The sequence below is a fragment of the Cnephaeus nilssonii genome (assembly GCF_951640355.1).
Source record: "Cnephaeus nilssonii genome assembly, chromosome: 21".
In the NCBI taxonomy this organism is placed as follows: Eukaryota; Metazoa; Chordata; class Mammalia; order Chiroptera; family Vespertilionidae; genus Cnephaeus; species Cnephaeus nilssonii.
The window spans coordinates 15,113,541-15,128,558 of NC_137092.1; the positions used below are offsets into that span (position 1 = coordinate 15,113,541).

At 53.4% G+C, this 15,018-nt stretch overlaps 1 protein-coding gene across 3 annotated transcripts in view; it reads right to left on the bottom strand.

Moving 5' to 3' along the window:
- The window catches only part of KCNN3 (potassium calcium-activated channel subfamily N member 3), a 142,277-nt gene that overhangs the window by 11,135 nt on the left and 116,124 nt on the right, over nt 1-15,018 (bottom strand). For all 3 annotated transcript variants that reach the window (XM_079761597.1, XM_079761599.1, XM_079761598.1), the window contains exons 5-6: nt 9,341-9,451; nt 248-375 (exon numbers count right to left, since the gene is read on the bottom strand). In XM_079761597.1, coding sequence (XP_079617723.1) covers nt 248-375; nt 9,341-9,451 — 239 coding nt within the window. The remainder of the gene's footprint in view (nt 1-247; nt 376-9,340; nt 9,452-15,018) is intronic.

Genomic DNA, 15,018 nt, shown 5'->3' on the forward strand with positions numbered 1-15,018 from the left:
TAGAGCCTCTTACTCTAATTTCCACCTTCCATGGCAGCCTGCCCAATGTCTGGCAGTGGCAGGTGCACCAAAGGAATAAACAGACTGGCCTGGGTCCCCTTGATCGCCCCAGGGCTCACGGAGTGGGACAGAATGGATTTCTCCTATCCTCTGAGCGTACAAGGAGGGACTGACGGAGCTGGGGGGGGGGGGCACCCCTCCTAATTTGGCCGTCCCGTCCGATGGCCCAGCTTCCCTGCATACTCACTGGTGGATAGCCTGGAGGAACTTCCTCTGGTGCTTCCTGACTTTGGCATGATCAATCTTCTTTAGCAGCTTCGTGTGTTTATAGATGAGCCACGTTTCCCGGAGGACATTGGCCGCAGCATTCTTGATCTAAGGGAAAGTAAATAAAGCAGGTTGCTCTCGGGCTCATTTTCCTAATTTCGCACAAGCCGTTTTTCTGTGTGCTGATGTAGTCTATCCTATAACGAAACGACTCTGCAATGATCTAATTCCTTAATCAAATCATGACCTCTTAGGATGGGTGATGAACATTCATCTCCTACTAATCCTGTGCTGGATGCAGCACACTGGAGCCTGAAGTTGGGGGGTGTTTCTTGCTCTTTCTTAATTATTTCGGGGCTGCCTCCGACTGTTGTTGCTGGTGCTATATTTAGACAAGCTGTGTTAACAAGACCTGGGGGCCCGGGGCACCTTTTGAACAGATAAATATATACCGTTGCTGCTCTCGCACGCGGAGTTCCAGTACATGAGACTCCCATGGTGCATTGCTTGCATTCGGAAAGTAAACAGAGTTCCTATCAGCTGGAGATTTTTAAGGGCCTTTGAGGAAAAGTCTCCCCCACCAAATGGAGCCATAGGTGTCAGCAAACCCATTGCTTCCTCTCCCCAGACGGCCAGAAACATTTACACCGCAATTTTACATGGAACCGTAATTGGCATGAAACGGAACGAGTTGAAAGCAGTATCTGAAAATTGGTGAAGACATTTAGGCGTGAAAACAGAGCTGCCTCTTTCCCTACCCTGGCTCCTTCCCTGTGCACTGCGATCACACGTTTCCACATACGACGCTGTCATCGACTGACGTGGAAACCGCTGATGTCACCCGGCCCGAGACTGAGCTGAGACATATCGATGGCACCCAGATGGCTGGGGACGAAGTTTTAGTGCAAACACAGACATCCTCAGCCATTAGTAACAAGAGCAAGAGGAAACATCTCTTAGGAAGCACCAGCTCAACAGATTTCTGGTTCACCATTCCCATTTCTGACAGCCACGCACACTGGCACAGGCCCACAGGCCCGGGGCCCGGGATGAGCCGGCCAGCCTAGGAGCAATCAGGTTACTAGCCAGAAAGGGTTTTAATGAAACTGGCGAGTCCAGGCTCGCTTCTGCAGACTGACATCAACAGATGGGACGTTGTTAAAATGCTGGGACATGTGGGAAGGCCTAGGGAACATTGTTTTGCAGGCTGAAAAGTTTTGTGTGTATGTGTTTTAAAAATTTATTACTAAGGCTGGATTACATTTTTCATTGGCGCAGAAGTGATGTTCTTAAAAGAACAGCTACGCCTTCTCAGAAATGTCTCAGGGACATAAACATGGCTTTTTTTCGTTCAGTAAAAATCCACTATGACAACAGTTTTAATGACTTAATTGCCCAACTTTGGTAATTTCTTGCTCGGAAGGAAGCAGGTTGTGGTGAGTATAAGCTGGAAAGTGAGTGTCCAGGTGAGGGGGGGAGCGTGGAAGAGGGGTGGTCTCTGGGGTTCTGTCCAGGCCGCAGAGAAGGGAACCCCTTCTCTCTGCATAGAGCAGTCTTCTGTAGGAAGAGGCCATTGACACGTGATCTCCTCAGTTCCCCTGGGTGCTGAGCCTCCCAGGAAAGCCTCCCAGGAAAACCCTGCCCTGGCACTGAGGAGACCAGCAGAGCCCTAGCGCCCAGTCTCCTCCTCCCATGGAGTTAAGGAAGAAAGGTGACATGAGTCTCTAACAATTGTCTCCGTGTCCATGTGGAACGAACATGTGCATTTGAAAAGCCTGCAGGTGGACTCTGGTTCCAGCAGTTAGTCAGCAGGTGAGGAGTAAATGCTTAAATACCTGTAAGAGGGGAAAAGGAAGTCCTTTCTTTAAGGTTGAGAGGAGGCCGGGAGGAGGCAACGATGGTGGTGCTGATGGCCTGAGGCTATACGGCACCAGGCACAGGTCTGAGTACCTCATGTGCGTGAACCCAGTTAATCCTCACAACCACCCCATCAGGCGGGTACTAATGTTATCCCCATTTTACAGATGAGGAAACCGAGACACAGACCGAGACCATGAAGCTCTAAATGGCAAGCTGAGTCAAAATGGATTTGTGTTGCATACACAAACTGATATCAGTTATTGTCATCTAGCCCAAACCCCTATTTAAAAAGAAACCGCTTCGGCCCAGCGGGTGTGGCTCAGCGGTTGAGTGTTGACTCAGGAACCAAGAGGTCGCCAGTTCGATTCTTGGTCAGGGCACACGCCCGGGTTAAGGGTTCGAGCCCCAGTACAGGGTGTGCAGGAGGCAGCTGATCAATGATTCTCTCTCAACGTTAATGTGTCTATCCCCCTCTCCCTCCCCCCCTCTAAAAAACTCAATAAAAACATATTTCAAAAAAAATAAAATAAATAAATGAAAGGAAACGGCTTCAGAGATAGGCGTTGAGGGCCAGAATCACACAGCTAGCAAATGGCAAAGTCAAAACAAGAGCCAGGCCCGAGAGGAGCAGAAGGTTTTCATGTGGTCTGAAGAAAGACCTGACTAGATTTTATCTCTACACAAACAAGATTATTTCCTGTTTTCCAGGACCAAGGAATTGGAAAGGACATTAGAAGATTTTTTTAATCATCTTGGCCTCCACTTAGCAATATGACAGAACAGGGAGTCCGTGTCCTACACTTAACTTCAGCCCAAATGTGAGGGACTGAAGTCACCGCGCAGCCCCGGGCGGCGGAGAGAAGCAGGCGCATCATCTTTATGGGTCTGAACAGGAGGCCCCTGTGTACTCGGGAAACTGATGCTAACGGCAAGCTTTGGTGCTGGCTCCGAAATGAATTGCCAGCAACCAGCCTGGCACAGAGCTAAGTAGATCGATATCGGCCAGAGAAAAAGAAATGGGCTTTTAACTGCTCTGTGCGTTCCCAGGTTGACAGTAACTGCTGCTGTGACCAGGGTCTCCCTTCAATTCACCTGGCAGATGAGTATCATTAGGATGGGGAGCAGCATGTGCCTTTCTGGAGGTTCGCTGAGCCCCTGGTGGGGCTTGGGTGCCCTCTGAGCTTCTGAGCTCTCCTGGTAGATGGGGGCACCAGGGCCAGAAGGTGCTCCTGGGGGTGGGATGGGTCAGGGCACTGGGAGAACCTGAGCAAGGTCGGCCACGGTCAGATGGGGTCAGGAATGGTTAGAAGAGGGCCTTTGCGTGTGGAAGGGGGCTGTTCTGTTCCCCAAATCCATAAGCCTACGAGCTGATGGTTTTCTCTCCAGAGGTTCTCCACCAAAACAAATGTATGCTTTCATTCTGATGAATGCAGATGGGCTCAGGGACCTACATGCTTTAGGAAGAGCTTTAAGACCAATGGGGTTGAGCAGGGAAGTCATCCAAAGGAGATCTTGCAAGGAACAGTGACAGCAACATTTCCCGAGCGCTTCCTGTGTGCCGGGCTCCGTGCGAACACTTCGTGTCTGCAGTGTTTTATTCGCTCTCAGGAAAGCCTCACAAGGGGGTGCCATCATGATCTCCTCCTTGGACCTGTGACTGAATCTCTCTGAGACTCCGTTTTCTCATTCGTTCCTTCAAAAACCCTTTGCCAAGACACTGTCCTAGGAAGTGAGACTACCAAGACGCACAGCCCCATAACAAGCAAGCCCTCGTGGAGTGTGTCATCTGGTGGAGACAGCATGCAGTTTGTAATAGAACAGCAGAGAACAATACAGCAGGGAGCTGTCTAGAGAGGATGCAAGTGCGACAGATCTGCAAAATGGGGTTGTCGTGTTGATGCGATGAGAGGACACTCCAAACGCGTAGCACAGAGTCTGGCCAGAGCGCTCTCCAATGTGGCTTCCTGAATACCCCTCCCCCCCCAAGGAAAGGTCAGCTGCTTTCCCTCCACTCCCTCCTAACAAGAGAGAACATTAAACAGAACACAGAACTCTGTCCCTCGAGCCCTTGGCCATATCATCCAAGTCCATGGCTGGCTCTGGCCACCCCTCTGCCAGGGTCACCTGCCACTCGGTATTACAGGGGGACTGTAGGTTGCAGAAGGAACACGAGACAGGGAGGCACCTTGTTGGACTCCCCACGCCTCCAGCAGACCTGGGCGCTCCCCTGGGGGACATCTTTAGCATGCCCGCTATGCTGCCAGGAATCCTGTGGGGGGGGGGAGGGGGAAGGGGAGGTTGGTGTTCACGGGGATGCTGGAGAAGAGGAAGGGTGTTGGGAAGGTCAGGCTGCGAGTTAAGTGTGCCTTAACTTAAAGAAGTACTCAAGTCGCATTTCGATGAACTGAGGGCTGATGAACCTCACAATCTGAGAACCTAAAGCCAGCTCCATTGGACACATGGCTGGGGAGCAAGGCCCGCCCCTCTTCCCCCTCTGCGAACCCCTCCCCCTTCCCCCTCAGCCACACTGACTTCCTGCAGTTGCCATCTCTTTCATCTCCCTCCTCTTCCCTCTCTCCGTCCTTCCCCATCCCTTCTCAGGCCTCTCTGTCCATCTCACCTGGAAGCGGGCCTGAACTGGGGCTCCACCCCCATGGCGGGCAGGAAATTGGGGCAGGAGCGAGAAGAGATGTATTTCTGTGGTTCAAAGCTGGAGTCTGACGCTCCCATAGCAGCATGGTAACGAATGGCGGCTATTTCTATAATGCTATTCATGCGACGCTCAGTGAGTTTGGAGGTAAACCGGCTTTTCTCTCCAGCAGGCCCGGAACCCTGACCAGCATGCTGAGTTCCAAGGAGCTGACTGTTCTGGAAAATCCACCGGGTGGTGGCTGGAGAGCTGCCCCAGGCCTGAGGACAAACTGCAGCCCCAGAGAGGACCCGGCTAGCTGTGACGGCCGGGCCACCCTTGCCCTCACTGGGCCGGGGAGGCAGGTTCCTAAGGATGCTCCCCGCTCAGAAGCTGTTTCTATGACTACTGTCCCACCCTTGTCGGGGACAGAACCCTTGTGGGTAATAGAATGCACAGTCCCCTTCTGAGGAGAATCAGCATTCCTGACAACTGCTCCATTGATTCTCGGATAAATTTTAAAGAGATTAAGACCTGTTATGGGAATCCACTCTTGGGACCAACCAGTTGTCAGCCACCAATCTAGGGTCCCTGAACCAGACTCTCTGCACCCGGTACAACAATGATGACTTGTCTTTTCCTAGAAAAGACCTGACCATGAGTCAATCTTTGAATCAGGAAAAAAAAAAAAAATCTGCTTTTCCCAGCAGGCTTGTGATAACACTTGGACCTATGCTCATAATTAAAAGTTTTCTTTCGCACTGTTCAGTAGGTACGCAGGGCTTACTAAAGGTGTCTGAGCAGAGCTAAGCCTTAGAGTCTGAGGAGATCCACGGGGAGGCAACGTGGAGGATGAGCGGGTTAGAGCGGTGATGGTGCAAGACCGAGGTGATGGTGGCGTTAGGTATGGCGGGGCAGAGGGCCCGGAGAGGCCAGCGGGCATGAACAGCCGTGGCCAGGGCAAGGTCAAATCAGGCTCGGAAACGGCTGGCAGCCCTGTGGGTCCAGATGGTACTAGGTTTTCAGGCGTGGGGAACAGTGACGTCATTAGCTGACCCGGGAAGTCAGGAGAAGGAACTAATTAGGGAAGATGTGGGTATGGTTTCACGGGGGAAAGGTACTTGGATGGAGTATTGGGAGCAAGAACCCCTTGTGGCAAGGATAAAGGGACACAATCCTCAGCCAGTGGCACACGCCGGAGCCGTGAAGAGAAGGTGTGGCAAACAGAACGGCTCCTGTCCATGGTGCCTCTTAAGCCAAGTGTGTGTCTCTGGGCAGCGTACCTTGCCTTTGGCAAGGAGAGGTGCTCTGTGAGGGCAGGCAGTAAGGATGAGGGCAGGGACCAGTCCCCCCAGAACCCGAAGTGAGGCGGCCAGCAGGTGACCTGTGATGGAGGTGTTTAGTTACATAACAGAGAGATGGGGACTGTGTGTCCTTTACATGCACGGTATCTAATGGCCTAGCGGTTGGCAATACTGTATAGTTACAGAATAGCCATGGCAGTAACCTGCAAAGCCCGTGGGAGAAGACCCGAGGGCATAAAGACAGACAGGATGCTGCATCAGGGTGACAGGTTAAACAAGTGGAAGAAGAAGAGCCGTGGGATTCGGGAGAACCAGAAATAAACACATAAAAATCGTGGGACTCTAATGGCAAAGACAGGATGATCAAACCCTGGGACAAGCTGAGTATTTTTATGATTAGTAGGTTATACAGTTCTCTTTTTTGTTTTGTTTAGGTGTTTGAGGAATGAAGGTTGCATGCACTTGTAAGAGGTGGCTTTTAACTGGGAAACTGAACTGTCCACTCCTCAGTCACAGCTGGTTCCTCCCACAACCGGACGCTTCTCTGAGATCTTATGAACAGACGGAGCCTATCATCGCTTTGACCCCTGAGCCACTCCAGCTGGACACGCTGGGCCATTTGGAGGGGACAGAGGACAGACGAGGCGACCCCAGGGAGAGGAAGGTGGGCTTCTCGGAGCAGGCCAGGCGTGCAGCCAGTCTCCTCACTCTAGGTCGTCACAGAGCCTTTGGGAGTCCCAGTCCCTCCAGCTTTGCAAATACCTCTCTGTCAGACCATTGCTTTTGTGTGGCTTGGTTCCCTGGGAAAAAGATACTGGACATGAAAGGGACATCTCAACAGATTAAGCGTTTTCAGAGAAGCGAGACGTTATTCGATTAAAACGGTGCCTTGCGCTCATGAACGAGCAATAAATATTTGTTGGTTTGATTCTCAGGCCTACTTTTCAAGGGGAAAGGGGGCTGACTTGAGGAGGATGGCAGAGAATTGTTTCTGAAAGGTTGAAATTAGCCACCCTAATCTCATCTCCTTTGCAATTGTGCTGCAGAAGAATTGTTTATTTTCCCATCATGGGAGGGAGCTGGCTTTCCTCGGCTTTATTTTCCTCTAGAGTCTGATACACGGAGTGAAAAACGGAGGCCAGAGGGATAACATGAAGTACAGAGTCTACCCTTGGCTTCCAAAAGCAAACCAGAGCCGAGAGCCTGCCTCGGCTTCTGAGGAGGTTTTAGAGGCAAAACTCCTTGGCAGTGGCTCCTGCACTAAATTGTTTCGGGGAAATAGATGCAATATATTTGAGTAGAGGTGTCCCGGTCTCCTTTGTGATTTGCTCAGTGCCAGGCATGGCTTCTGCTTGTGTTACTGTCACGGGGCTGAACGAGAGCAGCCGGGTCCCAGGGCTGTGGGGGAAACCCGGATGGCCTACCCTTGGGTACCATCCTGCCATCTTGATGCCACAAGTTACGTTTCCTTTTGTACAGTGGACAGCTCAGGCCCACCATGTACCATATACAGGAAACCCTCACTTAACATTGTCGACAGGTTCTTAGAAATGCGACAACATGACGTGTAACAAAATCCATGTGCTTGGCCGGCGTGGCTCAGCGGTTGAGCATCGACCTATGAACCAGGAGGTCACGGTTTGATTCCTGGTCAGGGGCACATGCCTGGGTTGTGGGCTCTATCCCCAGCAGGGGGCGTGCAGGAGGTAGCCAATCAATGATTCTCTCTCATCATTGATGTTTCTCTCTCTCTCTCTCTCCCCCTCTCCCTTCCTCTCTGAAATCAATAAAATATATTAAAAAAACAACAACACCAAAATCAATGTTACCTTAGCACAAACAAGAATTAAGTCCCTATGACATTACAGCAACCTTATAACAAAGCATCATTATCCAAGGACCGGCTGTACAGCCATCTGTATGTCACCAACATAAGACTATTTGCCTGTACCCGTTCCTTTTAACATCTGTGGGGGCTCTTAGAGAATCCGATACATGTAATCAAAGACCAAACCATCATGCACCATAAATAATTCTGCCGAGAAACCAGAGAGGCCTTGGCAACAGCCCACCCTCCCCTGCCTTCCCCGGGAGCTTGCTCATCCTCGGCCATCCTCCTCTCTCTCTCTGTTCTCCCCTCCTGCCTTTGTCTCTATTTCTAACACATCTTTACTGTGCTGCGACATTGGTCACTGACGTTTCTCTCTAGCTTCCAAAACCCAAATCAGCCTGGCCGGCATGGCTCAGTGGTTGAGGGTCAACCTACGAACCAGGAGGTCACAGTTCGATTCCCGGTCAGGGCCCATGCCCGGGTTGCAGGCTTGATCCCCAGCGTGAGGCGTGCGGGAGGCAGCCGATCAAAGCTTCTCTCTCATCATTGATGTTCCTATCTCCCTCTCCCTCTTCCTTCCTTTCTGAAATTAATAAAATTATTAAAAAGAAAATCAAAATTCGGTTGGGCCTTCTAACCCACTTCGGTCCTAAACGAGAAGCACTTGCTATGGCGGCCACGACCGCACAAAGGGTCTGGCTTCTCGCTCATCTCAGAAAGAGGAGCTTGTGCAGGGACTCCTCGTTCCGCCGGCGGCGCTACAGAACGCTCCATCAGCGCCGTCACGACACGAACGGCTCCCGCCTGCCTGCTTCTGTCTCTTCTAAACGGGCCTTTTCTTCCCTGACAAGGCAGTGGGGCGTCAGCCTCGGTGCTCTCCCCCTTCCCGCACATTCCCAGCGTTCATCCTCCTAAGCCGCTCGCACAGGGTACAGGTGAGAAACGTCAGCCGGAAAACCCTGAAGGGGAGAGCCGGATCCTGACATTGTTCGGGAATGGGAGCTCCACAGCGGCGATCATCTTTAGTGACATTTTAAAAAAGGACTGGATTTAGATACAGCTCCAATTCCGTGTTTAAGGCTCTCGGCTGCCCTTCCTAATGAGGCTCCTGAAAATATTTGAGCATAAACAAAACCATTGCCTCACGCTGGGTGATTTATTCAATTACCACGAGGCAAGGGAGCGGGTGGCACCACTGTGTGCTTTGCATGTAACTGTGGGGAAAGTGATTTGGTTGCCTGAACCACGCGCAGCCGTTGAACAGAAGACGGGACCTGGAGTGCTGAGCATTTGCCCGTTTGGTGGAGGCTGTTCGCAGGGGCCTGGGGCTCCCTCTCGCCTCCACTGCAAGGAGTCACCCTCGTCTACGCCACGTGACCACTGCCTTCCCGGATCGGCTTCCACGTGGGCCTCACGTCCCCCGGGGAGGCGTGAACGGCGCTGCTTTACCCGTTTGGTGAGCTGAGTGTCCATCATGAAGTTGTGCACGTGCTTCTCCGCTTTGGTGAGCTCCAGCTTCCGGGCCACCACGGCCACCACCAGGGCAGTGCAGCCCGCACCCTGTGGGGGGACAGCAAGAGGACCGGGGAGAGAGCACGTCATTACGAGGCAAGGCTCAGGCGGAGACCCAGCGCGCCCCGACACCGCTGTGGGGGTCCGGGAGTGGAGCGGGGACCTGGGCTCTGTGGCCGGCCAAAGCCGCCCAGCCTGCCGGGCCCCGCTTCCTGCACCGCGAGCAGCTCAGAGACGGAGTCCTCACAAAACTGCTCGTTCCTAACGGAGCGGGACTCCCACTGGGGCTGAAGCTCTTGGGGAACCTCACGTCCAATCATCCGGCCACCGCCAGGCTGTGCCGGGAACACGGCGGGGCTGGCCCCTCTCCCTCCTGCGTGTCCCAATCCGGCTGCCACTTCCAGGCCAGGGGGCCGGGGGAGAGGCCACACCCACGCTGGAGCATGGCTGTGGTGGCGAAGCGTGCTTTCCTGAAAATAATCTAAGGAAGAGGGAACACATCCACCCTAGATCGCCTCCCAGGGGAACACCGGTTGGCCGGAGTCTGTTCTCTCCGCGCTGCTTGCTCCTCAGGTGGGGCTTTTTACCTGAAGGTCTAGGCCCGTGGTCGGCAAACTCGTTAGTCAACAGAGCCAAATATCAACAGGACAACGATTGAAATTTCTTTTGAGAGCCAGATTTTTTAAACTTAAACTTCCTTCTAACGCCACTTCTTCAAAATAGACCCGCCCAGGCCGTGGTGTTTTGTGGAAGAGCCACACTCAAGGGGCCAAAGAGCCGCAGTTTGCTGACCACGGGTCTAGGCTCTTACTCAGCACAAGGAAGTGATTCTTTCTTGCTTTCCCCAGGCGGCTCATGAATCCACCGTCTTGTGGAGATTTTTAAAGATGCCTCCAGCCAGGCTTTTAAGGGAACTCAGCGGGGCGCGGGGGGAGGGGGGGCGGGGCTCAGTATTTCCCAGAGCAGCTTTCCTATTCTGCCCAGGTAGGTCCATGGCAGGGGTAGAGGGAAGGGAGAGTAAAAGAAGCAGGTTCCCCAGGACTCATGCTCGCTCCTAACCCTCTGGGCGCATGCTTGCCTGTCTGAGCTCACCACCACCCTCTTCCTGCACACCGGCCCGGCCCGGCCTGACCTCCACGCATGGAAGGAGATGGATGACACGCTCAGCAAAGCCAACAGTCTAATCCTCGGCTGCAGCAATAGAGTTGCCACAGAGTCCAGCTTAGCAGCTGAGGTTCAAGGATTGAAGGACTCAATCAATGACAGTTCTGGCTCATTGGTCTAACTACAGACTGTGTGAGAAATGGTGAAGAATGTTCTCCAAGGCACATGATCTGTGCCCGAGTCGGGAGGAATGGGTACGGGTAGATCCGTGCCTACTGTCTCCATTGCCATCTCTCTTCCCTTTTCTACAGGTTGGCAAAGGCCAGGGTAAGCTTTTGGCATGGCTGAGGTTGGCAAAGCTTCCCCGTAGCTTTGCACCAGGTTCCCATGAAAACAATCTCTTGTTTCTCGGTACATCTGGTCATTTGGTCAGCCACCCAGTGGCCACCCATTTATAGCACAACAAACGGAGCCTTTCTTCTCTGACCTCAATTTCCTCTCTTGTTCAGGGACGGCCGTGTTTCCTTGGCATCTGTAACTTAGGAGAGACTCGGTGCCCACTTTTCAAAGGATATGTATGGGCAGTTGGACAGCCTGGTCTGTAGCTGTAATCAAGTTAGCCAGGCCTCCAAACGCAAAAAAAAAAAGCTTAAAAGCAGCTGTCCTAGAGGGCATAGGTGTGCTCCGTTCCGCTCAACCAGATCAAGTATAATCACTCTCCTTTATATGGAGTTCCAAAGGTACTTTGGGCTGAAGGCCCCAAACGAGGGGTACACTAGCATCATGGTGGTAAAGATGGAACATCAGAGGGAGAAAGCTCTCCCAGGCTCCATCCTCCCTCCTCTCCCTGGGTCCAGGCAAAACTCGACTTAAGTCACCCCTGAGAGCTGGGGGCAGAACCAGCCTGAAGCAGTTGCCCTGCTCACCGTGCCACTTAGGGAATTTCATCAAAACCATCTCTCTCTCCTCCACCTTCCCGAATCCCCAGGGTCAGGGTGGAGTGCTCCGTGGTCTTGCCACAGCTCACAGTACAGCAGCTTGAATGCCGGGGGCTTCGAATGAGAAGCGCGAGTGTTTTCACCCAGGAAACAGCCACTGTATATGATTGAGATGCATTCCTGCGTGGAGGCGGGAGGGTGGACTAGATGATGTTTCCCAGTTTCTTTCTGTTTAAAAATGTCAAGACTCCCTTATAGATGTGTCTCTGGAGGATGCTGGGCTCTTAACCCCCTAATTCTAACTTGAATAGAGAGCAGTGGCTATTCCCAGCTTTATTTTTCTTTCAGAAAATCCATCATCTGGGTGTAATTAAGGAAGTAGCCAATAAGGAAGCCTAACTTGGTCATTTCCATTAAGAAGCAGCCTTGTAAAGATGGGGCCAGACATCCGCAGCCTTCAGAAGGTGGTGGGCAGTGAGCTGAAATCCACATTGGAGAGAGAGAGAGAGAGAGAGAGAGAGAGAGAGAGAGAGAGAGAGAGAGGAGGGGGAAGGGAAGGGGAAGTGAAGGAAAGAGAGGGGATGCAGAGAGAGAGAGTGAGAGCTGGAGTAGAGACCGAGATGGGGAAGACGTGTGCTCCATCCTAACCAGCATGGGACAGAAGAGGGAAGAAGGAGGAAAGGAAGAAGCAGAGGCATCCTGGGCCCCTGGGTCTGAGAAAGGCTGGAAGAACAAGGAGCTTAAGGCTTGAGTACAGTTACTGGCCAACTTCGGCACTTCAGAGGAAATAAAGGAAGCGTTAGGGGACCCCCTCCCTGCTGTTGCGCTCCCCTCTAGGTGGTATAATGATCACCTGTGTTCCTCTGGGGATCATGAGCCTTTTTGCTGACAGCTTTTTCCGTTACAGCTTATCAGTCTGATGTCCCCACAGCGGCGGCCTGGGAACCCTTGTGGGATGCGGCAGCGAGGTGGGTTGGTGTTAAGAGACAAATTGCCAAGGACTTGGCTGATTCTGGGGTGTGACAGTGCATGCTGTCCCAGCGTGGAATCTCAGAAATGGCGGGCGGACAGAGGGGGCGTGTGAGGAGAGGACGGACGGGGGCAGACAGAAAAGGGCCAGCAGCTGCTGGTATGACTTCCATGGGGTCAGACTGTGGAGATAATCCATGACTCAGCCCGTTGCCTTCAGATGCGCCAAGCCCCGGATCCCAGTTGACACCAGCTGGATCCCCTGGGCCGTCTCTGACTCCTATTTCCACGGGAGGGTGGGAGGAGGAGGTAGGGTCCACCTCTAATGAGATCACACTGTCCAGGGTACATGATGAGCAGAAGCACAGGAGTGAGCGACAGAGAGAGAGTGTGGCTGGCAGGGGGTGAACAGGCCTATCTCATCCATGGAGTTGGACCCAAATCAGAGACCCAAGCTCCTCTACACGGCTCCTCCCTCTTCTTGTTGCCAAGACACATTTTCCAGCTGGAAAACCTTAGGCTCTGGAAAAACAAGTATCCCCAGGGGGAAAGGATGAGGTGTTCCTCACTGAAGGAGCAGAAAAGAAAAGAAAACATAAATGAAAGTGACAAATGGGGGAGGGAAGCCTGGAGGATGTGCAGTTGGAGTCTATTTCTGCCACAGATTCCATGTAACAACTAAAATAACATCAATTGGTTTGAAACCAAGGTGTTTCAGGGAGAGGCTCGTCTAAAACTGACATTAAGCAGATGTCTCGCTGAGCCCTCTCTTCCCTCCTCCCCCAATGACTCAATTTGTTCTACCTTGTGCTTCATCACTGCTTTCCTCGGCAGTTCAAAGGAGCGTCCCTCACGCAGCCTCGGGGGAAGCTCAGGGTCCCCCCTCCGCGGACGCCCCGGGAGCTTCCGTCTATTTGTCCAGAACGTACGGAAGGCCCACAGAGCGAGTCCGGTGTTAGAAAACGGCTCCATTGAAACAGGGCTCCTACCAAGCAGTCTTGGGGGCCCCAAAGGTTTCCCCGATGCCTGCAGAACCGCACGGCCTCCGAGGGCCTCGAGGCGTGCTGTGATTTCCAAGTCTGGAGGCTAAAGCACGGAGAGCTTCCTATCTGTGTGGGAATGGTCACCGAACCGTTCTTGGTGGACTCCCATAAACCTGCGTTTGCAGTTGAAGTCTTTCAAGCACACGAGGGCTGTGCCAACAACGTCAAGTTGCTCAGACAATTATACACCCTGCTTAATGGTTGATAATTACCCCGTTACTGGGATTGCCAAGAGAAAACAATGATTAAGACTATTTACAGCCCGCACACACAAATCTTTCCTTTCCCTTCCCAAGCAGGCCTTGCCTTGGCCTGCATGGTGTCCATGGTAACCAAACAGGAAGCCGTACCTTTCGTTAAGGCACTTGCAATAATAATCCCGAGATGCACACAATGCTGGGAGGTGGGGAGGGGGGAGGGGGCGAGAGGACTTTCAGCAACCAGAAGCCCCGGAAAGGAGTGACTCCGCCAGAAAGGTCACATTTGTTGGAAAAATGACCCTGGGGCTCCACACGGTGGCTGACCCCCGAGTGAGGCCACGGACTTTAAATTTGGGTAAACACCCTGAGATGAATGGAGGACGCCTCCCCGCTCCTGTGTAGAGAGAGCTATAGGATTGTGCATCAGGGTCCATGCAGAAGGAGAAGGTGGAAGTTGTGTTGTGTTTTTAATGTGGGAGGTGCTATCAGTTCCTTCTCGTCGGTTTGTTCTTCCCACTTTGATCACAGCTCTCTCCACAAGGAGCACATGCTCCCTTCCAGGGGCTGCTGCGAAGCTGGAGCAAACATGGGTGCTGAAGGCCACCTCTAAGGAGAAGGCCGCGAGGGGCCAGGGCCCACCTGCCACTCCGCTTTGTCAGAGAGGAAGCCCGAGGTGCCTGCCAGAGGGGAGGAAGCAGGGACGTGGCGGCGAGGGGGCCGCTTCTTGGATGGGGCGCAGCTCCTCGCTGAGAGGGAGAATGGCTGGCATTTAAAAATAACAGAGGCTCCCAGCAGGTCCCTCCACCTCCGGCCACCCACCCCTCCGCCTGCCTGCCTGCTCCGAGCGCAGGGCTCAGCGCCGGTGCCGAGGCACGGAGCCCACAGCCCAGGAGGGGCCCTGAGACAGGGGAGCGCTGGCCTCCAGTCCTTTCTGGAAGAACGGATCGCTCCCCGGTTTCCTGGTGACAGCTGGCGCGGCGCCAGGCAGACTCCTACTACCAGCGGCAGGGACTCGTTCCAAGGCCTCGCGCTCAGCCAGGACTTACCCCGCCGGTGCTAGACCTCTGCCGCTCACTGCCTGCGGGTGCGCACCTGGCCTGGATTTCGGTGGCAAAGGGAGAGGGCTGTGCCCAGGGGTGACATGGCGGCCCCGGGCCCTCCCGCTCACAGGGCCACTGCCAGGCCTCTCTCTGCGCTCAGCTGCCCTGACACGTGATCAGTCCCAGGAGGCCCCCAGGCCGCGGTGGGTGCGAGTGGGCAGCCCCCGCCTCTGGCGAGGAGTTCATCCCTTCCCACTGCGGAGAGAAAGCCCTTTTCATTTCCGAAGGTGGGCCGTTTCTCCTCCTGGGAGAATGAATGGG